Source organism: Gekko japonicus, unplaced genomic scaffold (assembly GCF_001447785.1).
Source record: "Gekko japonicus isolate JY-2015 unplaced genomic scaffold, Gekko_japonicus_V1.1 scaffold2080, whole genome shotgun sequence".
NCBI lineage: Eukaryota > Metazoa > Chordata > Lepidosauria > Squamata > Gekkonidae > Gekko > Gekko japonicus.
In genome coordinates this window covers 288,809-312,596 of record NW_015160896.1, presented here as the reverse complement: position 1 = coordinate 312,596, position 23,788 = coordinate 288,809, and the positions used below count along the sequence as shown (strand labels likewise).

The 23,788-nt window shown below is 42.1% G+C and overlaps 1 protein-coding gene across 1 annotated transcript in view; it reads left to right on the top strand.

Moving 5' to 3' along the window:
- The first annotated feature begins 304 nt into the window (after positions 1-304).
- The window catches only part of DPP10 (dipeptidyl-peptidase 10 (inactive)), a 240,468-nt gene continuing 216,984 nt past the window's right edge, over positions 305-23,788 (top strand). Inside the window, exons 1-2 of the mRNA XM_015423766.1 lie at positions 305-407; positions 4,915-5,009. Of these exons, the coding sequence (XP_015279252.1) occupies positions 305-407; positions 4,915-5,009 (198 nt within the window). The remainder of the gene's footprint in view (positions 408-4,914; positions 5,010-23,788) is intronic.

The following is a 23,788-nucleotide window of genomic DNA, read 5'->3' as shown; positions in this document are numbered from 1 at the left end:
TAAGAAAAAGCCATCATTTTGCCAAATGGACATCAAATGCTTCCTTATCCTATCTAGGAATGTTCTTTATCACAGAAAGTGTCATTCATTAGCCTGGCACTAAAAGAAATGAACAGTGGTTATTCATGATTACTATACTAATACTCAACACTTAAATAGTAATTATTTATGCATAACATTTTATTTCAGGATCTCCAAATACGTCCTAAACATTCACATCCAGTATTCATTCTTAAATCAAAACATAGTGCTTAGATATTTTAGAACAGGGTTCGTAAATAGCATCTCAGCTATTCAAAGAAAAATGAGTTGGTTGGATCCAATGAACGATGAACTGAACAAGTTCATGAAACACATCTTCCCATTGCAACTTCTTATGGGCTACACAAAAACTGTTCCAGAAGGTTGTAAGACCCTCAAGAAGAGTGTGGTATGTGGTGCTACCGTAATAACAATCTCCAGAAATCGCCTCCATACCTTCTGCAAAAGTTTTTGTTCTGTTTGCATAAGAACTTGTGCCAAAGAAAAGGAACAGTTCTCAGTGATTGTCCCAATGAGCTGTATCCCTTGTACACCATTATATTCTGTTCCTGAAGGTTGCTGGGGTAGGTAGGAGGGAGGGAGGGGCTTTGGGCAAAGACATCTATTCTGTGAGTTCACTCTGTTCATGGTTCATTGGCTCCAATCTCCATACATTTAGTTTAAAAGAATAGCCCCTTTTCTTTCTTTATTAGTTACAATCATAGATCAGTCACGATTGACACTCATAGTTATCAGCCCATTTGCAAACAATAAAATTTCCAGGCAGCATGGCAGGCTGATTTCAATAGTAGAGACAATAAGAAGACTTGACCAGATGCTTCCTTGTTGATCGTAGGGCTGCCAAGTGGGGGCGGGGGCGGGTAACCCCCCGTTTCTGAGGGCCGATTCCCGCCGCTGCAGAATCAGGCCCCGGGGGGAACTCTGCCCCCCGAAGCGCAGCGGGCCAGGCTAACGCAACCACGTCAATCACGTTGGGGGCGTGGCCCTGATCATCGGAGGGAAAACTCTATGGTTTTCCCTCCGATGATCGGGGCCACACCTTCAACGTGACTGACATTGCGCGTCACTTCCGGTGATGTGCTGGCGGCGCACGCACGTCAACGGACGGCTCCCGGAGCCTGGCGAGGCTCCCCCGCCAGTAAGAAAAATTGACTTGCCAACCCTAGTTGATCTTGCCGAGGGGCAAAATTTGGCCACCATAGAGGTGATTTTGTTAGAACAATATGAAAGGGGGGAGGGAGATACTAAATTCATCAGATCTGCCTGGAAAAGTTAATAGAATTGGAGTTATTAAAACCAGTAATAACATGGGAATAGTATAAAAACATAAAAAAGAGAAAGTTAATAAAATTAGTAAAATAAAATATTGTTAAAAGGAGAATCATACAATTTTTTTAAGCTAAAATAAGTTTACGTTTCCTAGTAGCTAAGCAACAAAATTTTGCCACAGCGTAAGTCACTGAGCTCTGAACGTCTTCTAAGAGGAATTTACGAAGGACTTCTGGCCTAAAGTCAAGATAAGACTGCAGAGGGCTAAAACTAGACAGAAGGGGTAGTATAAGATGGTCTCGGTCCTCCTGATAGAATCTGCAGAACAGGAGGACATGAGTAACTGATTCCACCATATTAGCCATGCATGGCCATGTACACTCATGCATTGGAACTCGAGTGAGTTTACCTTGCAGTACAGCAGAAGGGAGTGCCTCAAAACGGGCTCTGGAAAAGGCCCATCTATAGGGTTCATAGGTAATGTTAACTAAATAAGGGGCAACAGTAGAATTAGGCCAAGATTTTATATTTCTGTAGTTCTTGGGTAGCAAAGCTTCTTTATGTTGTGATTCAATATCACAAAGCCTCTGCCCAACAGCTGTTCTTGCCTTGTATAGGCTTCCATAGAAGAGATCTTCAGGGAATAGGCCAATCTGATTTAACTTATTAAGAATTTGTGAGGACCAGGCAGAGTAAGGGTCTGAGGCTAAAAGGTAAGGTATTAAACCTTTCGGTTGTAATGAATTTTTAGCCAGAGTGTTATAGCCTGTTCCCAGACCGTTGCTTCGACTCTGAGTAGCCCAGCCTCTTGCCTAAGCGTTACATTAGAAGTGCTTCTAGGAACACCAAATAGAGATCTAAGAAATTTAGATTGAACCCTATTAAGGGTCTTTAGATTGGCATAAAGTCCGATTTGTGAGCCATACAGGAGTTGAGCCAATGATTTTGCCTGGAAGGTTTTTAAGGTCATGGGGAGAGAATAGCTCCTTTTGTAGTATCCCATCTGTTGAAATACTATAGGATAGATAAGGCTATAGTTTATATATTGCTATTTTTAAAAAATATATATGTGTTCTTGGGGAGTTATTTTGTAGTATTCCCCCAGGGGGGGTGTTCTTTCTGTGTTATTATTTTAGTGATATGGCTGGACCAAACTAGTGCTGTGAACTTTGTATTGGGAAATTCCTGTGATCTGGGGTCAGTGCTGGTAGAGGAAGGGAATGTAATTCCATAGAGTCAGAGCTGCAATTTCCTCCAAGGAAACTGACCTCTGTAGTCTGATATTCAGTTGTAGTTCTGTGAGAACTCTAGCCCTTATCTGGAGAATGATAACCCTAGACCAAACTGATTGTATGAATTCACTTCCTGCCGCCATGCCACACATTACTTGGAGAAGGACTGTCTGGAGCAACTGCATTAGAAAATGAGGAAGTACTTCTGAATTATATTGGATTACCGGTGTAGTGGTTGTAGACACATTAATAGGGGTGTACAAAAGGGGGGGGGGAAACACCAGTATTTTCTAGTTCACGTCAATTGGACTTTTTTGGGGGGGTATTTCCAAAAAAATCCCTGATCCCAATAACGGTATGGTATTTTGGCTGTTTTATTTTATTTGTGTTATAGTCACAGATTTTTAATTTAAGAATGCCACTGTTAGTTTTATCCCGTATCTCTTATTCAAATGTTTTTACGTAAAATGACTGAGTGTGCTGGTTGTTGACTGTAACAATAAATCTGAGTCTGAGTGAGAGTGTACTATTCTACATTAATGTGTACAGGTGTGTGTTTGGCATAAAATGAGCTGGAAAAATACCCCCCCCCCCCAATATCTTACTGGTATTTTCCTTGGATTATTTAAGCCAAATACAGATTCAGAGAATCTGAATGACTACTGGTATAGCTGAGCCCTAATAAAAGACATTTGTTCCCAGCTTTTATTAAGGTATATTCAGATATACCAAGGATCAGCTGGGGCAGCAGGAGCTGAGAGCTCCGTGCTTCCTTGGCTGGGTCTGGCTTCTCTTGCAGCTTGGTTTAAACTGAGTTACAAAAGAAGCCAGACCTAGTCCTCACAGCACAGAACTCTCAGCTCCTGCCACCCTGGCCAATCCTGGACAGGCTTGCAACAGGCGCCAGCCCCAGCTGAAGTGGCATGGAGCACTCAGCTCCTGCTCCCCCAGTTGATCCTTTGTATAGCTGAATATACCTGAATAAAAGCTGGGGGGGGGATGTAAATCGAATCTGTATTTGGCTTAAATAATACACTAAAAATACCAGTAAGGTATTTTGGGGGGTATTTTTTCAGCTCAGTTTATGTCAAATGCACACATGTGCACGTTAGTGTAGAACAATTTCTGACCGAACAACAGTAATTTGGTTAAAATATATGGATAAAGTTTTTCTCCCCCCCCCCTATTTTCTTCTGTAACAATCTTTTCTTACAAATGCTTCATTCTTGATTAACAGCTTTTGAACAAAATACGGGTTTCTTGGTAAAGATCTCACGGCCAAATGTCTACCAATTTTGCCTAGGGAAATTGGCCTTGCTCCATACAAAGGAACAGAAAATGGCTACAGTGATGTGGTAGAAATAAGGTTGCCAACTCTGGGTTGGGAAATACTTGGAGGTTTGGGGCTGGAGTCTGTGGAGGGTGGGGTTTGGGGAGGGACATAGACTCCACCTTCCAAAGTTGTCATTTTCTCCAGATGAACTGTTGTTTGGAAATCAGTTGTAATCCAAGGTGATCTCCAGCCACCAGTTGGCAACCATACGTGGAACCACCTCTGTTAGTGAGGTCAGCAGGATTACAATAATTTAGTTTCTTTCCTATTACTTCTGGATAAATTAACACTGGCTGTGGTCACACGGAGCATTAGCCCTGCTACAGAGACGGAAGATAGGTGGATTTTCTGGGCGCGATCACACCACAACATCTGGGAAGTGTAGAGCTCCTGTGGCGAAAACGAGGCTTCCCGCCGAAGATGTGGGGTTAAAAACTAGTACCTCCGCGCTAGTTTCTGGAAACCGCGGGGCAAGGGCTGGCGTCTGAGCGCGTTTCCGGTGGTGGCATCCGGCGCCCGCCCATGTCCCTTCACAAACAGGTTCCCCCCCCAAGTTTCCACAAGATGCGCACAAGCACCCAACGGCGCATGCACACAAAGAGGAAAGCAAAAGTGCCGTTTCGGCTTTAAAAAAAATGACCCCGTTTGTCATGGCAGCGGCGCCTAGCCATTGCTAGTGTGATCATGCCATGCCGCTTCTTTGCCGCACTGCAGGATCGTTGTGTGATTGCCACCCTTGTTTACCCACTGGCGCGGAGGGACGGACCCGTGGTGTGCCATCAGCGCGTCTGATCGCGTAATCGCGGATCAAACTGTGCCAGGGCAATTAGCCATGCCTCCCCCCCGCGATATCCGGCCCGTATGACCGGGGCCACTGTTAGATGCTGCTAATGAACTTGTTACTTCAATCTACGCACTTTTTAACATATTAGCTTTAAGTGATGGCTTTTCTTCATTGAATTGACCCATTAACTAAGAAGCTATTGCATGAAATGTTTTGCCTTTGCTAATTCTTAATGCACTTTTTTCTATTAACAGATACAGAAGTGGTCTATAAAAACAGGCATGGACATGTTGTAAAACTGAATGTAGAAACAAACACAACTACATTATTGCTGGAAAATGCGACTTTTGTAAGTATTAATTTATGTCTAATAGGGGCAGAAGTCTGCTGCAAGTATGGACAAATGTCCATTTGAAATGTTATACAATGTTGTAGCTATATAGCTTTGGGAGAAGACCATTTTGATTCAAGATTCCATTGTCGACTTTATTGCACATGGATAGAAAATTGAGACTCATTTGAGAAAGGCACTTCGAAACTAGTATCAACTCGAGAAGTTCGTCTGCCAGTCTGTTTACCTGTTGAATATAAAGATCATACATCATGAAATCTACTTCAGTGTAATTTACTTCTGTGTGCACGTTTGCAGCAATTTTTTGTCTTTCATTGTTACTACATTGCTGTTCCCATTGTTGTCATTTAATTAGATGTTTGAAATAGTTTCAGGGCTGCAGGTATAAAGCCTGCCCCTTCTCTTCTAAAGAATCTTAGGATGGCGTTTGCGCTCTTTTCTGCAGCATTTTCTGATGCAATTGTATGGGCTTTGAAGTTAGCATTAAATGTAAAGATGACTCCAGGATACTGAAAAAAATTAATTTGGTCTATAGTGTTTCCATTAATTTCCCAGTTGTTTTTTTAAAAAATGTCTACTGAAATGTATAATTTTAGATTTTGAGTAATTGATTATCAAATGCTCTATATCACATTGATCACTAATTTTTTATGGCACACTTTAGACCAATTTTTGTTTGTGACAGGAGAACTGCGTCATTTACATAATGAGAATTGGTACCTTTCTTCCAGCAAGACTCAGGACATGGACATCTATCTTATGTGCACCTTGAATCAACATGTTTACATAGATATTAAATAAGAAGGGTGCTAATAAGCAGCCTTGTCTAACGCCCTTCTGAACTGGGATTTTCTTGGATAGTTTACCGTCTTGAGTCTACCTTATTCTCATGAAGCTTAATCATCATGTATAACAATCTTCTATCAATGGATGTGTCTCCCAATTTTGCCCATAATCTTCCTCGAGAGATAGTATCAAAAGCAACCCTGAGATCTATGAATGTGGCGTATAAATTTTCTTGGCAAACATGCCCTGGCAAAATTGAGTTAAACATGCCCTGGCAAAATTTGCTATTGGATCTAATGATTGTTGGTTAACATATATTCGGGGTATGTCAATGTCTAGATTCCCTAAACCAAACTGATTCAATATTTGATTATAATTTTGACCCAACTGATTAATACTGGTTTAATTGCAAGACTGATAAACATAGTTATATTTCATTTATCCTTGGCTGCGGTCACACGGAACATTAGCTACACAAGAGAGACGGAAGACAGGTGGATTTTCCGGGCGCGATTTCACCAGCACATCTGGGAAGCGTAGCGCTTCCGAGGCACAACTGAGGCTTCCCGCCGAAAACGCGCAGCAAAAAACTAGTACCTCGGAGGTACTAGTTTCCGGAAACCGCGGGGCAAGGGCGGTTGTCTGATCGCGTTTCCGGTGGCATCCGGCGCCTGCCCATGTCCCCTTGCGAAAAAGGGTTTTTTTCCCCAAGTCTCCGTGGATGTGCACACGCACCCAACGGAGCATGCACATTTGTCGTGTACACAAAAAAAGAAAACCAGTTTGCCGCACCGCATGCTTCGTCATTGTGCGCAGGCGTTTCCTGTGTTCGGCACCTCTCCCTACCCACAGAACCTCCACGGTACCTCCACAGGACCTCCACAGGAGGTCTGATTGCTTAACCGTGCGTTAGTTTGCCCTGGGGCAAACAGCCACACTTCCCCCCCCCCCGCAGTTTCCTGCCCGTGTGACTGGAGCCATACTTTGTTTCTACAGGAAATTATTAAAGGCTTTCTAATAATAAATGGTAAGCAACTCCATACAGACTCACAGTTTTGGAAATGTATAGTCTGCTTTTCAAAGGTCCACATTTTCCAAGTGGAGAACAAAAAATATGATTTTTAAAAAGATAAAAATTATTAGCTCCCCCCCACCCCCGGAAAACCAAAAACAACCCAGCAGCGGAAAATGGCAAAACATATCAAATCACCATTTAGCATGCTATCTTTTAAAATAGCATTAAAATATTGATCCCTTGAATAAATGGGCTAAACTGTCAGCCCCGATAATTTATGTTGATAAGGAATTCCAAAGATAAGGGGCCATGACTGAAAAAGTCCTACCATCTATACAATCAATATAAGACTTTAATTAAGAGGTCATTACTGGATGGCAAAGAATGAAAAGGAACATATAGGAAGTGCTCTAACCCTAACCCAGAACTTTACCCAAAGTGGGTCTCAGGTAAGAAGACTGAAATATTGGAATTTAGCCCTCCAACAACAGAGTAATCAATGAAGCTATTATAATATTAATATTACACACTCCATGTGGCAAATACAAGTAATTAGTCTGGCATCCATACTTTAGTCCAATTTCATTTTCCAGTACTCTTCAGTGGAGAGGTCCATGGGAAAAAAAATGCTTTACTATAGTATGCCTGTGAAGTTACCTCAGCACAGTTGGAAGGTCTCTTTTTCTAGAAAGGGTGCTGCTGGTGTGTCAGCTGTGGATGAACGAACCTGTACAATTCTTTTAGGGTTCACCTGTGTTCAAGAAATTCCAGTTCTTTCTGCCAAAATTCTTTTTAAAAAACCCAAAACCTGAATTCACCTGCTTTGCTCAGTTTTATATTAGCTGCTTTATGTCTGTCATTTTTAGCCTAACACACTTTTGCACTTGATTGCAAGGACTCCTGGTGTGTAAATTGTATCAGCTTCCTACAGTCTTAGAATGTAGGGTGTGTAAACAAGGGATTATCTATTAATAATTAATACCTATGGAGGAAGCATTAGCTGACATTCTGAGCCATCAACATAACCTAAAAAGGAGCCGCAAGCAGATATGCAGTTTTGTTTTGTTTTTGTTTTTTAAATACTACTTTGTAATTAACAAACCCTAAGCAACAGACACTAATATTTACATGTTTGCTGACTGTCAAAAGAATTCTAAAAGGATATTGAGACAAAATCACCCTTAGCAAAGGCAGCAAAGAAAACTTAACAATTGTGGGATAGGAGAATAAGACCTGTTACAGAATGGAAGCTGGTTAAATATCAGGAAGCAGAGGTGATGAATAAATAGATAGTTTCCACAGTGATGGGTTCTAAATCTAAATCATTGTCCTGGAAGCGAGACCAGTTAATTTTCACATAAATTGCTAGGTTCTGGTAAAAGAGGAAGGCAGCTAAATTTCAGATGACAACACATTATTTTGGAGAAGATTCCAATTAAACTGCAAAAGCTTTTCTTTAAATCAGACATTTTCAAATTGTTGCCATTATTCCCTTCCCAAAGCCTTTATAGGCCTCTTAAAAATGACTGCAAAAGCAGACATTGTTCTTCCTTCTTATTCACTGAGAAATTTAGCAGACTTTATGCATTTTTTTTGTATTGTTATGACCTATGGTCAACACAATAAATTACTGCTACTACTACTAATTTAGCAGACCATTTTCCATTTTAAAGGCCTATACTGTCAGCATAGTATCAGGTTGGGGGAGGGGAACTATTTTAAATCATAAAGCCATGACCAACAATAATTTTTAACACTGATGTCTGTTTTTCATGTTGCTGAGAAGCAAACATATTGCTCAACTGTTTTGGCCTCAGCCAAATAGAACCCACGTGAATCACCAGAATCAGGGTGGACTGGGAAACAAAAAATGGCCCTGGAAAATTCCCCGCTCCACTAAAAAAATGGATATGTATACAAATGGAACAATGGGAAAATATATGGTTAAAAGAGTTGACATTTATATTAAGTTCTAGTGCTAAAGAGAACTTTTATAAGATGATGTACTGTTGGTATATGTCTCTGGAGAAATTTTGAGTTCATGTTGGAAATGTGAACAGCATGAAGGAACATTTTATCATATGTGGTGGACATGTTTTTATATATGACAACAGCAGTGAGATTATTATATGTGCAAAAGTGGAAGAGTGGAATTGCCTACAACAGAGGAATGGTTGGTGAAAGTGTTGAAACTCGCAACAATGAATTAACTTACTTCATTGATTAGAGAAAATACAATAAGTTTGTTTATTGCAGACTGGAAACCCCTTATAGACTTTTTGCATGAAACAGAAAATAATGACTTGATGACTTGTGGGTTTGATGAATAATGAATTTTGACAATAGAAAAAAGGGAGTTTTTTTCCCTTTTAAACATAGAGTAAGAGAAAACTTTGTGGCCATACTTACATTTGTTGTAGAGAAAATTGGAAGCCTCCATTTAGGTTATACAGTTTTCTCTCTTTCCTCGTTTTGTTGTTTTTCTGTTATTTGTTATTCTTTCAAGGAAAAAAAAACCTAAAGAAAGAGAGAGAGAAAGAAAGAGAGAGAGAGAGAAAGAAAGAGAGAGAGAAAGAAAGAAAGAAAGAAAGAAAGAAAGAAACCCACTCTAGTCCTCCCCCTACCAATAGAAGTGTGGTGGGGAGAGCAAAATCTAGCTTGTTTGTAGCTGTGGCTGATGATTCACCCTGCACAGGGCTTGAACTGTCAGTTCACTCATGATGGCTGCCTGCCTGCCCTGTATGGAGCCGGGGGAGCTATCTTACTAATGGTGGTGGCGGTTCCTCTGCAAAAGGCCCAGGTAGCTGTCTTGCTCGTGGTGGTAGCTGCAAGTGCTGCTGGCTCACTCATGGGGCAGCTATGAGAACCACCCCAAACAGGATGAGGACTGCTCATTACTTGGGGCTGGGGTGGCCCTTGTGGAGGGAGGCAGGTCTTTCCCAGAGGCCTCAATGGCCAGTCTGCCCCTGACCAGCATTTGAATCAAACCAGAAGACTTAATTAAATACTTTTTATATTTAGTATCTACTGAAGCTACTAAAAATTATCTCTGGCCTCAACTCAACTTGCAAATCTAGAGGAAGGTCTGGATCCAGAATCATCCCCACTCTGTAATCCTGTTTTATAGGAACAGTGTGACCCCATACAGTGTGACAGATGGATCCCAAACACCAGTATTCCTGAAAATCCTGAATATATTCGACAATACCAATATGGATATATATTTAGATTGGATATATCTGAGCAAAAATCCCTATTCTACTTTTCCACCAACCATGAACAAAAACTTTATGTCTGAATTGAACTTTGGTTTATTGATCATGAGGATCATTACTAATTATTGATATGCAGATATGGAGCAGCGGTGGCTCAAGAGGTTAAGATGCTGAACTGCAGGCTGTGGAAGGTCAGTAGTTCAGCAGTTCGAGACCCGAGTGTGCCGCATGGCGGAGTGAGCTCCCGTCTCTAGTTCCAGCTCCTGCCAACCTAGCAATTTGAAGCAAGAAATTGCAAGTAGATAAATAGGTACCACTTCGGTGGGAAGGTAACAGCATTCCGTGCGCCTTAGTGTTTAGTCATGCCGACCACATGACCACGGAAACGTCTTTGGACAGTGCTGGCTCTTCGGCTTTGAAACGGAGATGAGCACCGCAACCCTAGAGTCGGACTCGACAGGCTTTCGAGCAAGGGAAACCTTTACCTTTACTAGTTTGTCTCTGCTAAAAATTGACCATGAATTGTAAGTAGCTCCTGTAAAGTATTGAACTATTCTCCACTGAACAATGTTCTGAATTACATTGAAAATATTTTGTCCATGTGAATTGTCATGCTGCTTTCCCATGGCTGCCTCATCCCCAAATTTACTATCCAACCCATCCTCCCAGCAGGGGGGTGGGAAACAAAACTTATTATATAGATTTTTTGCTTGGTTGTCTTGACCCTGTTGGGATGAAGCGAAGGGATGCTACATGTCTTGTATTTCTAGTATTCCAGACTTGCCCATTTTGCTTTCCTGATTCCCACAGTTGAGTATGTCCACTGAATGTTCTAAGTTGATTAACAAATAGTTTGCACATCCTTACACTGTTTCCTGGGACACTGGGAATTGTAGTCCACTGAGTTCTGAATATGAACCAATACGATTAGTTGTACAAGCAACATAGCAGTTGATACACTCAAAAGCTACCTGATTTTAAATTACTTTGGTACTTGGTCTTGAGGATTCTGGGGCAACTGTAATCCAACAATCCAGTCAGCTGTGAGCATATAGCAACAGAGGCTCCTGGCCAGTTGCCAGCTAACTGCAAAGACACAAAATCATTGAGAATAGGGTGCTTGATTAGAAAGAGCATTGACATTGCAAGCAAAGTATGCTCAATCTTCAGTGTTATTTGGCAAAACTGAAGTATTACTGACCTCAGGTAGTCTATCAGGAATGAAGCTCCATACCTGGTACAGGTGGGATGGAAAAATACAGCAGGATCAAGCGCACTGTTTCCATGCATCCTGTCTGGATCTTTGGGCGAGAACAATTGATATACAGCCAAGCAAACCAAGCAGGAAGAAAAACTAGGGCCCTGACAGTATAGCCCTGATAAGAACTGATCTCCTCAGATCTCGGAAGCGAAGCAGGACCAAGTAATTGGAAGGGAGACCTCCAAAGAATACCAGGGCTTGGGACGTAGAGGCAGGCTATCAAGCCATCTTTCTGGGGGAAAAACACATCTATGCCCCCAGTAGGGGTTGTCAGACATCACCATGACTTCCAGGCATGCAAGCACACACACACACACAAAAGGAAGAAGAACTAAGGACTTCCTCTGTCATTGCAGAAGAAAGAACAGAGTCAAGGTCGATGCAGATGTGAAATATTTTATTTGCCAAGACGTTTTGCACAGAAGTCTCCCAGGAGTTTTAAACATTCCACTGAATAGAGAGGAAAAATTGGGCAAAACCCTTTAACTAATCAGAAAAAAACTCCCTTGGACTCAAAAGGGGCAGGGCAGAGCAATAAGGTTTCTTTACTGCCATCAATACCATGGAATAGGGGCTAAATAAGAAAAACAAATGATTGGTAAATTTGCCATGAATTTTTTTTTTTTTTTAACTGCACTTCTGTCACGGGCCTGCTACCTAATTCAAAATTCTATCTAATCTGTGTTAGGGGGCACTGGCACACAACATTTTAGCTGGCAGTGCAGGGATTTTTGTTTCAGCCTACAAATGAACCTAGAAGGCATTCTTCCCCTCCATTGGAAACAATGAAGAATGGGGGCATGTCCCCTTCTGGGGCCCATGGAATTGGACCCCCTGTCCAATATTTTTGAAACTTTTTTTAGGAGAGGCAGCAGCAGCTATGCTGCAAATTTGGTGCCTCTACTTAAAAAAATAAAAAAACAGCCCCCCAGAGCCCCAGATACCTCCAGATCTATTATCCATTATAGCCTATGGGACCATTGATTATAATGGTCCCCGTAGGCTATAATGGAGCCAGAAAAAAATCAATTCTTTTTTGCATACCCCATTATGCTTTTCAGTATGATTTGTAAGCTGCCTTGAGTCACAGGGAAAAGTGGAATATAAATTTGGTCTATATAAAAACCCTAACGTTTTGGCACTTTCCAGCTCTCCCATTAGCTGTGCTGTGCATGCCATCAGCCATTGGTGTCATGGGCTGGGCTTGGGCTAAGATTCAGAAGTCAAGTCCGGTCTGAGGTCATTGCCAGGAGAGTCAGAACGAGAGCCAAATTGTGAGTCCAAAAGAGGGGTCATCTGAAGCAGGGGTCAGGAAGCCAGAAATCTGAGTGGGAGTTATACAGGCCTCCGGCAGGCTTCCCATGGTAGTGGTGGCACTTCCGCTCATACTCAGGACTTGGTGCTCACCTTCTCTGCCAGCATGCATCTCGACGGCACGTGGCTAAGTCTCTGTAGAGCCGTTCCCTTAACTAAACCATTTGCGGAGGTGAGTCAGGCGGGCTCACCGATTGCACCTGTGCCTCCTCAGCTACTGCAGGACCAGGTGTGGGGTTTACATGCTCAGACGCTGGCAAGCTATCCACATGTGAGGAGGCAGAGGGGCCGGCTTCTGGCTCTGGCAATGCCGGCACCTCTGGCTGCGATGTCAACTCGGGCGGGGACTCAGTACCGTTGTTGTCATCAACTGTCACTCATGATTACTCACGTGCCATTGGCTAGGTGCTGAGTCCACTCCTCTCCCCTGCCTACTGCTGGCTTGGCCACTTCCCTGACAGAATAAACTGCCAAAACAGCTGTCTCTCCTGACAAAAATGCTTCTCCTGCTTGACTCTTTTGGCTGGCTACTAAGGTGACCTACCAGCCTTCAAACCATTCTCTTATCTTCCTGCTGTGGGGCTAATTTTCCCTTCAGTGGCTGTTGCTAGGCAACCAAGCTTGGTTTTGTCAGTAAAAAAAGATAGGAGGCCCTTTGCAGGCTTACTTTGACCTATGTGGGGAACTCATTAGGGCCAATCCTGACTAGCATTGCCAGCTCCAGCAATCCTAACTAGCGTTGGTAAATTCTTGGAGATTTTGTGGTAGAGTCTATGGAAGCCAGAGTTTGGGGAGGAGAGAGGCCTCAGCTGAATAGAATGCCATAGAATGCTTCAAAGCATTTATTTTCTCCTGGGGAACCATTGCTGCCAGTCTCCAGGTGAGGGCTAGAGATCACTCAGATTTAAAACTGTTTTCCAGATGACAGAGTTCAACTCCCCTAGAGAAAATTGCCGGGTGGACTCTGACCATTTCCGCAAAAGCAGTTGTTCCGCCCTCAGTCTGTTCTATTTGCTGTACGGCCGCATGTTGGCCCACATCCCCCCCCAATTTCCCCCACGTCTTCTTGATCCAAAAAAAAAAAAATAAGGATAAAAAATAAGAGTCTCCCCCCCCAAAAAAAGCCCTGGCATGTTTTCTAAAGCTTAGCACAAGGCGACGTTCAAAGCCCAGGTCTACCAATAAAGTGCAAAGGGAAGGGTAGACCTCCAGAGGCCAGGTCTACCAGTATAGTAGACAGGGGTGAGTAGACCTGGCCTCTGGAGGCCAGGTCTACCAATATAGTGGAAAGGGGCAGGTAGACCTATTCTCTGGAGGCTTGGTCTACCCCCATAGAGGACAACATTGTTTGTAATGAAATTTGACTTGATTCCTTTCTTTCTTCTTTCTATACCTCATGTTCACAGACCAATGGGTCAAAGCAAACAAGTTTGATAGTCCATATGGTACAGAATAATACAATCCAAAAATACAGAAAATAACCAAGCAATTTGACCTGTTTCTGTTTTCTCTTATAAAGTTTAAATTGTTCTTAAAATATAGTTTAAAAGAATTCATTCTGGCATTTTTAGAAGGTTATGGAAATTTATGTGATAGTCAAATGTAGACTTGCTCACAACTTTAATGCTACTGTGGAGTTTGGAGGGAACATTGAATTTTGCTTGTAGATCCTCATTAAACCACACAGGGATGGCAAAAGGACGTAATGTGTAGGAGCTATTGAGTATATGTCCTGTTTTCTGTTGCAGAAAACACCTGGGCTTGTGTGTTCTCAAATGCATGTGTATGACAAATAATTATCTTTTTTCTTCAGGAATCATAGAGTCTGAGAACAACACTACTTTTTTATATTTCTGGTTTCAGAAAATAACTAGGTCAGTCAACTGTTCCCTTAAGGCTACTTAGAATAGTGATGTGTACATGAATGTTTTGTTTTAGTTTTACCACCTATGTATGTGTTTCTTTAATACACTTAATAAGCTATTTAAGAGTCTTTATTAAGTGATTAAGTGATTTCAATGGGAAACACATTCCTAGCTATAACATTTCTACCCAAATGTGTTTTTTAGATTTGTATTATACTCCTAACACAGAGGATCCCCCTTGCCAAAGTTTAAGCAGATAGGAGGAAAACTTTTAATTCATAGATTATTAAAATGTGCATTTTTTACAGACTAGGCATAGGGAGGTATAAGAACACAGACGTGCAGGGGTCATTTTGTAGAAAAAGAGGTGCAGGAGCTCATTAGCATAATGCCACACCCCTGACATCACCGGAAGTGTGTCAGAAGGAAACACCCACCACTCAGGCTCCACTGGACTCTTTTGGATTGCTAGCTAGGGGGGGGGGCACACAGATATGCCCTCACAGAGGAGGGAGAGCTTGTACCTGAATAAACCTTGGTCTTCAAGGTGCCACTGGACTCTTTTGGGTTGCTAGCTATGGGGGGCATGCAGATCTGCCCTCACAGAGGAGGGAAAGATTCTACCTGAATACGCCTTGGTCTTAAAGGTGAAAGGACGTAATGTGTAGGAGCTATTGAGTATATTTCCTGTTTTCTGTTGCAGAAAACACCTGGGCTTGTGTGTTCTCAAATGCATGTGTATGACAAATAATTATCTTTTTTCTTCAGGAATCAAAGAGTCTGAGAACAACACTACTTTTTTATATTTCTGGTTTCAGAAAATAACTAGGTCAGTCAACTGTTCCCTTAAGGCTACTTAGAATAGTGATGTGTACATGAATGTTTTGTTTTAGTTTTACCACCTATGTATGTGTTTCTTTAATACACTTAATAAGCTATTTAAGAGTCTTTATTAAGTGATTAAGTGATTTCAATGGGAAACACATTCCTAGCTATAACATTTCTACCCAAATGTGTTTTTTAGATTTGTATTATACTCCTAACACAGAGGATCCCCCTTGCCAAAGTTTAAGCAGATAGGAGGAAAACTTTTAATTCATAGATTATTAAAATGTGCATTTTTACAGACTAGGCATAGGGAGGTATAAGAACACAGATGTGCAGGGGTCATTTTGTAGAAAAAGAGGTGCAGGGGCTCATTAGCATAATGCCACACCCCTGACATCACCGGAAGTGTGTCAGAAGGAAACACCCACCACTCAGGCTCCACTGGACTCTTTTGGATTGCTAGCTAGGGGGGGGGGCACACAGATATGCCCTCACAGAGGAGGGAGAGCTTGTACCTGAATAAACCTTGGTCTTCAAGGTGCCACTGGACTCTTTTGGGTTGCTAGCTATGGGGGGCATGCAGATCTGCCCTCACAGAGGAGGGAAAGATTCTACCTGAATACGCCTTGGTCTTAAAGGTGCCACAGGACTCTTTTGGGTTGTTAGCTATGAGGGGGAGACACTCAGATTTGCCCTCACAGAGGACATTGTCAAAACACTGTCTAGATTTACTATTGGAATCTCAAGCATTATAGACCTTCTGAACACAATAGGAGTGTACACTTACATTAGGTGTAAGTTCAGTGGTGCATTCTTTTGTGCAAATGTGTTGAAGGAATACAGGTGCTATTAAGACTGGAACAACATTAATCAGAATATAAAAGGGTGTGGAACCACTAGAGGCAGAAGAACAAAAAGAATAATCTGCCCTGAATACTCACTAGTGTCATGGGGTACTGCAGTTTTAAGCTCTTGTATCATGTGTCAATTTCATTTATGCCAGGTCTCTCCTCCACAATTTTATCCTCACAACAACCCTGTGAACTTAGGCACGGCAACTTGCTCAAGGTAACCTAGTAAACGTCAAGTGGAATTTGAACTGAGATCTTCTTAGTTCTAGCTCTGCACTCTCCCTAACATACTGGCTCTGTCTGAGATATCTAACAAAATGCATTTGCGATTATTCACAAAAAGTTCATTCTCTCTCTCCAGCTGGGAATTAGCTATTTTGCAATTGTGGCTGATGAGGGGTGAAGTGTAAATAAACAGTTTGTAAATTGTCACAGCCACTGAAGTTGGTTAAACACACACAGGTAGATACAGCTTTCCCTTTATATCCCCCCCCATGGGACAAACACGGTTTGCATTGCTAGCGAGTAGATTTCTTGGAACTGTAGCTGTCCACAGCTTGGGAGCTCCCAGCAGACTCAGAAGCTTGCTAGCCATATCTGATCACTTTGATCCTCCCCTCCATCCCTCGGGCATTTGTCCCTTCTGACGCTCCCTCCAGATGCATCTTAAGAGGCTTAATCAAGCCAGCATCGCCGTAGTCAAGGAGGGGCAGAAGAGAATAAAGCGACTGATCCCCCAAACATGCCAAACCTTCTTCTTGGTCCAGCTTCTACCAAATAGCAATCCATTCTTGACAGGTAGCAAGAACACCACTCATGGACCACCTCCTTCCTGGTCAAAGGAAACACAAGCAGTGAGGGAAAAGCCAAGAGTCACAACCAGGGAGGAACCTATTCTAGTGCTGAGTGACCTTGGCTCTCCATCCTTTCACTTCTCTCAGCTTATATGCAATGAGGGGCAGGAGGCCCTTGTTCTCTACACAGGGACTTTAGTAGTAGGCTTTTTCAAAAAGAGGGGAGGGGAAGAGATAACAGTTCCATGTGAAGATCCATGACTCAGCTAAGGATTGAAGCTCACTGGACATTTATTGTGGCACAGACTTAGTCTATGGGACTCATTGCCATGGGATGCTTGTGAAAGTTGATATTACCTTTGCATCCTGCCATTCCCCGAAGGAGCTCATGATGTCATGTTTGATTCACCTGCTGGCAGTGATAGCCATGGTTTCAATCACATTTTGATTAGAACAAAGATGGCCTTCAGGATTTACCCATGTATGCCTCAGAAAAATGATGTCATATTTTAAGAGAAATTATCATTTAAAATATGGCAGATGGAGAGCCATCCTTTTTGGATAAGTTCAGAAGACTGTCCAGGAGATTCTACTTGGGTTGCCAAGTGGAAATTTCTTCTTACCGGGGGACTCCTGGTCCGTGGCTGGAGCGCTCATGGCCACAACCATCTGAGGGAAAACCATAGAGTTTTCCCTTGGATGACCATGGCCCCGCCCCCAGCGTGCCCGGCGTGGTCGCGTCACTTCTGGGTGATGCGCACGTCGGGGTGGGGTTCCCCCCGGGGCCCGATCCGCCAACGGCGGGGAACGGGCCTCTGGGGCGGAGGTTTCCCCGCCCCCCCGGGGGGACTTGGGAAGCCTAGATTCTACATTAGTTCCAGCACAGCCCCTGCATTGGCTCAGATAGAATGTTAAATCTGGTAAATCCTGACCATGATCAAGAATGGCTGAATTCCACAGAAAATTAGGAGGGACTGTAGGAATCTCACACACACACATGCGCACACACACAAACACACAGCAGGTAGGCCCTTTCATTCAATGTACAGGCTGACATAGCAGCCCTAACCTACTTTCACTTGGTCTTAATGATGAAATGACTTGTGCAAGAAAACAGTGAGATGATGATCTCCACACTTCAGAAATATTCAGTGCTTTGTCTTCTGTCTCATCATGTAAATGTTGGAGTGCAACTTCTGAAGACTTGACAAGATGAAGAATCAAACAAAAACTATAATATTTGCTGAAAAATCTGATCAGAGCACCTTGCATAGCTTAATGATGGCCCATTGTGCTGGAAGGGGGAAAGAATTTATAAAAATACTGAAACATAAACTAGTGCCATTGCCAATTGCACTCACAGACCTGAATGGAAACCTCAGAGCAGGAAACAATTCCTTGAAACAACTTGACAATCCATATCATTTGCCCTCCTCAAGTGACACTTGAAGATGTTTCGTGTCTTATGATTGATGGGCAAGCATGTTTGGTGGCATTAGGAAATCCTTTGGGAGTAGCACTTTAGGTGATCTGGCTGACAATTTTGTGAAATCTGTTTTTCACAGTGGACACCATTTTGTAAGGGGATTTGTCACCTGAGGCATTGCCTCCTATGATGAAAATGACAAAATTGATTTTGATCATCAGCATTTAAATTCTACATGTTCAAATTAAATTGAGAATTAAATTTACCAGCTTCCCATCAAAAAATGTCTCCCATGTTGTCTTTTTTTCAGGGACTTTTTCTCAAACTATAAAGCTTCCACTCATTCTAGAACGTTGGAAATAATTCTGGTCACATTTGGACACTGGACCATATCTGATATTTATAAGTACTAGGTCAGATCTTGGTTAGTTAATTTCCATCTGCTCATCTCTATAGAACGGGGATTTGAACCTCAGACTTGCCAGTCCAGCCACTGTGCTCCATTGCCACACTGAAACTTAGCAAAAGGAAAGGATGAAATTATTCAAGATAGCAAAACAAACAAACAAGCAAACAAAAAACAACAACCCCCCCAGTGTGGTATATGTTCTAAGGACAGAAATATATCTTTTGCTGGCACTCTTTTGCTTATTCTTCAACCACATATCAGAGCAAGCAACTCCCCCAACTTTTGCAGATTTATTATTGGAGAAGACATATTGCTAAAATTAAGTGGGTCCAATGTTGTAGACTGAAGTATCCAGTCTGAAGAGGCTGAACACTGACATACTAATGAATGCATGGGTGGGTGGGGGGGAAATCTATATCTCTATAGCGGTGCCAACCTAGCAGTTCGAAAGCAAGAAATTGCAAGTAGATAAATAGGGACCACTTCAGTGGGAAGGTAACAGCGTTCCGTGCGCCTCGGTGTTTAGTCATGCCGGCCACATGACCACGGAAACGTCTTCGGATAGCGCTGGCTCTTCGGCTTTGAAACGGAGATGAGCACCGCAACCCTAGAGTCGGATTCGACTGGCTTTCGAGCAAGGGAACCTTTACCTTTTATAGCGGTGTACTGGATATAATTATGCCATTTTTCAAATCCATTGCTGATTTTCTTATGCAGAGTTTTAAAAAATAACAAGATGACACTAATTGTATAACAAAAGCAATTAAAATGCATATAGTGATAATACTTACTAAATTGCTGAGCAAAGATGAAAGGACCAACCTACACATTCATAGCAACAGAGGATGTGTTTTTACTCAGAAATTCAGTCAGAAAGAAGTGCTACAGCTGAGTAGTTCGCACAAGTGCAAGTGAAAGGTTACATTGAATTCTAAGTTTGAAAATTTGTCTCTTGACACATAGTATGGAATACAATAAATAAAATCGTATTGATATTTTCTTAATATGTTATCTTGGCAGCACTATAACTGCTTATCAGTTGACTAGCAATTAGTTGATATTCAGATTTTCACAAATAACATTTGGATCAAACTTACCTTTCTTACTGTACACATTTTCTCTTATGTGGAGCACTAGAAAAAGATCACAGAGATAATTTGCTTGTAATTTAAAATATACAGGATTTTTTTTAGTGGTTTTGTGTCTGTGCAGTTGGCACCATTCACTTGGATGCCAGCCAGGTACTACTGGCAAATGCTCACAATTTACTGGCTTGTTGAGATTATATATGCTCTAGGGCTAATCATGGGCAGGCTATTCATATTTTAAAATCAGCTACATATGAAGTGTATGTGATAATTTTGTATCTGCCGAGCTTTCATCATTCATCTGTTGAAGGCATTCATCATGCTTGTGCATGCTCAGAACTTACTGGGTTGAACATACAATTCCAAAGTGGCAATGTGAGCATACACAAAGTGTTTCCATAGAACACAGGATTAACACAAATGTACCTGACTTTGAAAGTCTGGCAGGCAGAATGGGCAAGGCTATTTTGGTATATTTATTGTATGCATGTATATATGTAATGGAACAGTCTGCTCCCCCCCCCATATTTGTGTGATTTAGTTTGGTCCTATTGGGTGGAGCTCTTGTTTCAATTCCCAGTTTTGTATGTTAGCTGTAGTTGTTCATTGTGAGAGTTGTCCCCTTGCAAATAAATGGCTGATGTTTTGAGCTATCTTGTCTCTGCTGAATGGACCCAAGAAAGGGGGCCTGAGTGAGTACTCTAACCTGGGAACCCACAGCCAAAGGGGGACATTACATGGTGTCAGAAGTTGGCCTATATCTCCTTTGGGTCTCCAATGCCGAATAGAACAATCAAATAAAGCACCTCTTTTTTAATACTATCTCCCCCCCAACAAAGGTATTGCGATTAGGGTTGCTAACTGCTTCTTGGGAAATACCTGTAGATTTGGAGATGGAGCCTGTGGATGATGGTGTTTGGGGAGGAAACTCTTTGGGGTATAATGCCATAAAATCCACTCTCCACAACTACCATTTTCTCCAAGGGATCTGTCCTTTGTCATTGGGAGATTTATTGTATTTCCAGGAATTCTCCAACCTCTGCCTGGAGGCTGACAACCTTAAGTTGGACAGAGATAGCTATGTTAATAATGTTAATGCTTAACAAAAAGTGAACATTTCCCCCAAGTATTTCTGGGCAATCAGATTGTAATATCAAGCACTAACCCTATTCACAGATCACTGCTAGCAACTAGTACTTACCATATGTGGGAAAGGATACAATAAAGACTTCTCACATTTTTTAAAAAAAATTTATTCTCTTACACAATATAAGAATAGTCTTACTGATGTGAAATACTAAAGGGAAATTTTAAAACTTAAGTTTTGCAGAAAGATGGCACGGTGGCTATTCGTCTTCCTTACACATTCCATTGCACGATTGCCTATTTTCAGGACCACTTGCATTCTATGAAATTTTCACCAAGTAAAATACAACTTCACCTTCTGTGTTTGTATAATGGCAATATATGAAAGCAGGATAGGGTGTGGGGCTTTCTTTGTGTATTTTACCTGCATTTCATTCTGTTTCTTTTTGGTTATATCATGCCTGTAATCTCTGGCTGTGGCAATACATGTGGTCACGGTTGTCAGGTGCGTTCTTGGGGACAGGGAAGAGGAAGGTGTTGCTTGTCTAGGGAGCATCACAACCTCGTGTATCATTGTCAAGTAAAGAATTAAAACTCAGGACATCGAAGGCATTGTCTTCAGCGGAGGCATGAAATTCAATCTGATCCTTGTCTCATGCAATGATACCCAATCCTGCAGTCACTGGAAAAGGAAGTGGAACCAGAATAGATAATCAGGTAAAATACACAGAGAGAACAATAGTGTCTTGCCTTATTTGAAAATGACATATTTCTAAAGTGAACAGATTTTAGCTGCTAAATCAGGAATTTCTTTAGGGGTCGCTTTAAAAAAAAATTAGAAAATGACACCAGGGGGGGAAAAAGTCTAAAACTAAAATAAGGGAGAAAATAGATTTAAAAAGTTGTCTTTTACTACCCATTGCCAGTTCTGTCACAAGCAGTTTGTATCTCTTAAAGCCACATTGTCATCTTCCTCTCATATGTCTTTGGCATAATCCACTCATTGATACTCAAATATTTTGTGACAGACTGACATGAATAGAGGACAAAGAATTCCATGCTATCTTGATTCCTTTTCCAGGTGTGCCGCAGTTTTGTATTTCACTTATCATTTGTAGTGTGTAGCTCACAGACTGGTCCAACTGTAAATGATTGTCCTTTCTATACTTTTTTGTCCTATATTCTGTAATCTACAGCATGGTAGGTAGCCAGCCACTAGCACAGCTAAGAACAATTTAGACAAACGTTAGGTGGTATGGTTTTCTTAAAATGCAACTTTTATTTATTATTGATGTTTTTCTGATTTTTATTATTGGTAACTATGCCTGCATTCAAGACAGTATGCCACCATTTCCTTATATACTCCTTGTAGTCCCAACAGTGGGGTTATTTTTTTTAAAAAAACCCTGTAATTGCTATTGTGAACGTGCACATTAACACTCTAACCATCTATTGCTGTGATCTCTGAAGTCCCATCTGTTATTATAAAACAAAAGTATGGCTCTAGTTGTGTTCTTTGCAGAGTTATAAATATGCACATCACTCCCCCCCATTACTTTGCAGGGGAAAGGAGGATTTTTCTCCAGATGGACAGTAAGAATCACCTGTAGTATCCAGAAAATGCCATGCCCAAACTGTATACAATATCTAACTCCCCTGGACTCTGAAGAAAATAAAAATCCCATTTTCTCTGATAAAACACAGATAATTTCAGTAGGGATAGTGGAAAGGGGAGTTCCAGCATGATCATCATCAATGCTCCCTCTAAGCTGTGGAGTCTTGTGAGCAAAAATTATACTTTGTGAGCTACTGGCATTAAAGTTGTGAGCGAGCGATTTGGCTACTGCATCAATTGGTTTGCTCCGGAGCCATCCTTTTCTGAGCTAACACAAAAATGTGAGCCGGACGCTGAAAACCCGTGAGCAAGCTCACACTAACTCTGCTTAGAGGGGACACTGATCATCATTGCACCTGCACTTTTGCACAGGGGCAGGGGCAGGTTGGAGGAGAAGGGGGGGCAGTATCAGTGAACAGTGCAGGAAAAAGTTGTGGTGTCCAGAGGTGGGGGCCACACCCAGACTTGCTAGCCAGCTGGAAGGCGACAGGGCACGATCCATAGTGGGCCCCCTCATCATTGCGGTGCTGCTTCCTCCCTTGGTACTGTGCTGCACAACAGCAGCAGCAACTAAGCCAAAGCTCCCAGATGGTGCTGCATGCAGCATGGGAGTGAGGCCCAAACAGAGGGTCAGGGGAGGAGGTACAGAGCAAGGAAGGAGGGCTGGCTGAGACAACAGTCATGCCAGGGGTCTTTTTGTAGAAAAAGAGCTGCAGGAGCTCATTAGCATATGGCATGCTACTGAGCTACTGGGCTATTAGCATATGCCACGCCCCCTGACATCACCGGAAGTGATGGCAGAAGGGGAAGCAAAAGGGGGGGAGGCATCTTCAAAAGCCTCCCCTCCCCTTCCATTGGGGGGGGAGCGAAGAGAGAAGTTTAAACCCCTTCTCACTAGAGTTGGGCCACAGGAGGAAAGACAGAAGGAAAGAGGGAGAGTAGAGAAAAGGAAAGAAGAGAGGAAAGAGGGGAAGAAAGAGAAGGAAAGAAGGAGGGAAAGAAAGAGAGGGGAAGAAGGAGAGAAACAGGGAAAGGAGAAAAAAAGAGGACAAGAAGGCAGGAAAGAAAGAAAGAGAGAAGGGAAGAAGGAAGGAAAGAGGGAAAGGAGAGAAGGAAAGGAGGAAAAGAGAGGAAGGAAGAGAAGGGAAAGAAAAGAAAGAAAAGGAGAGAAAGAAAAAGAAAGGAGGGAAAGATGGCAAAGAGATGGAGGGAGGGAGGCTCTC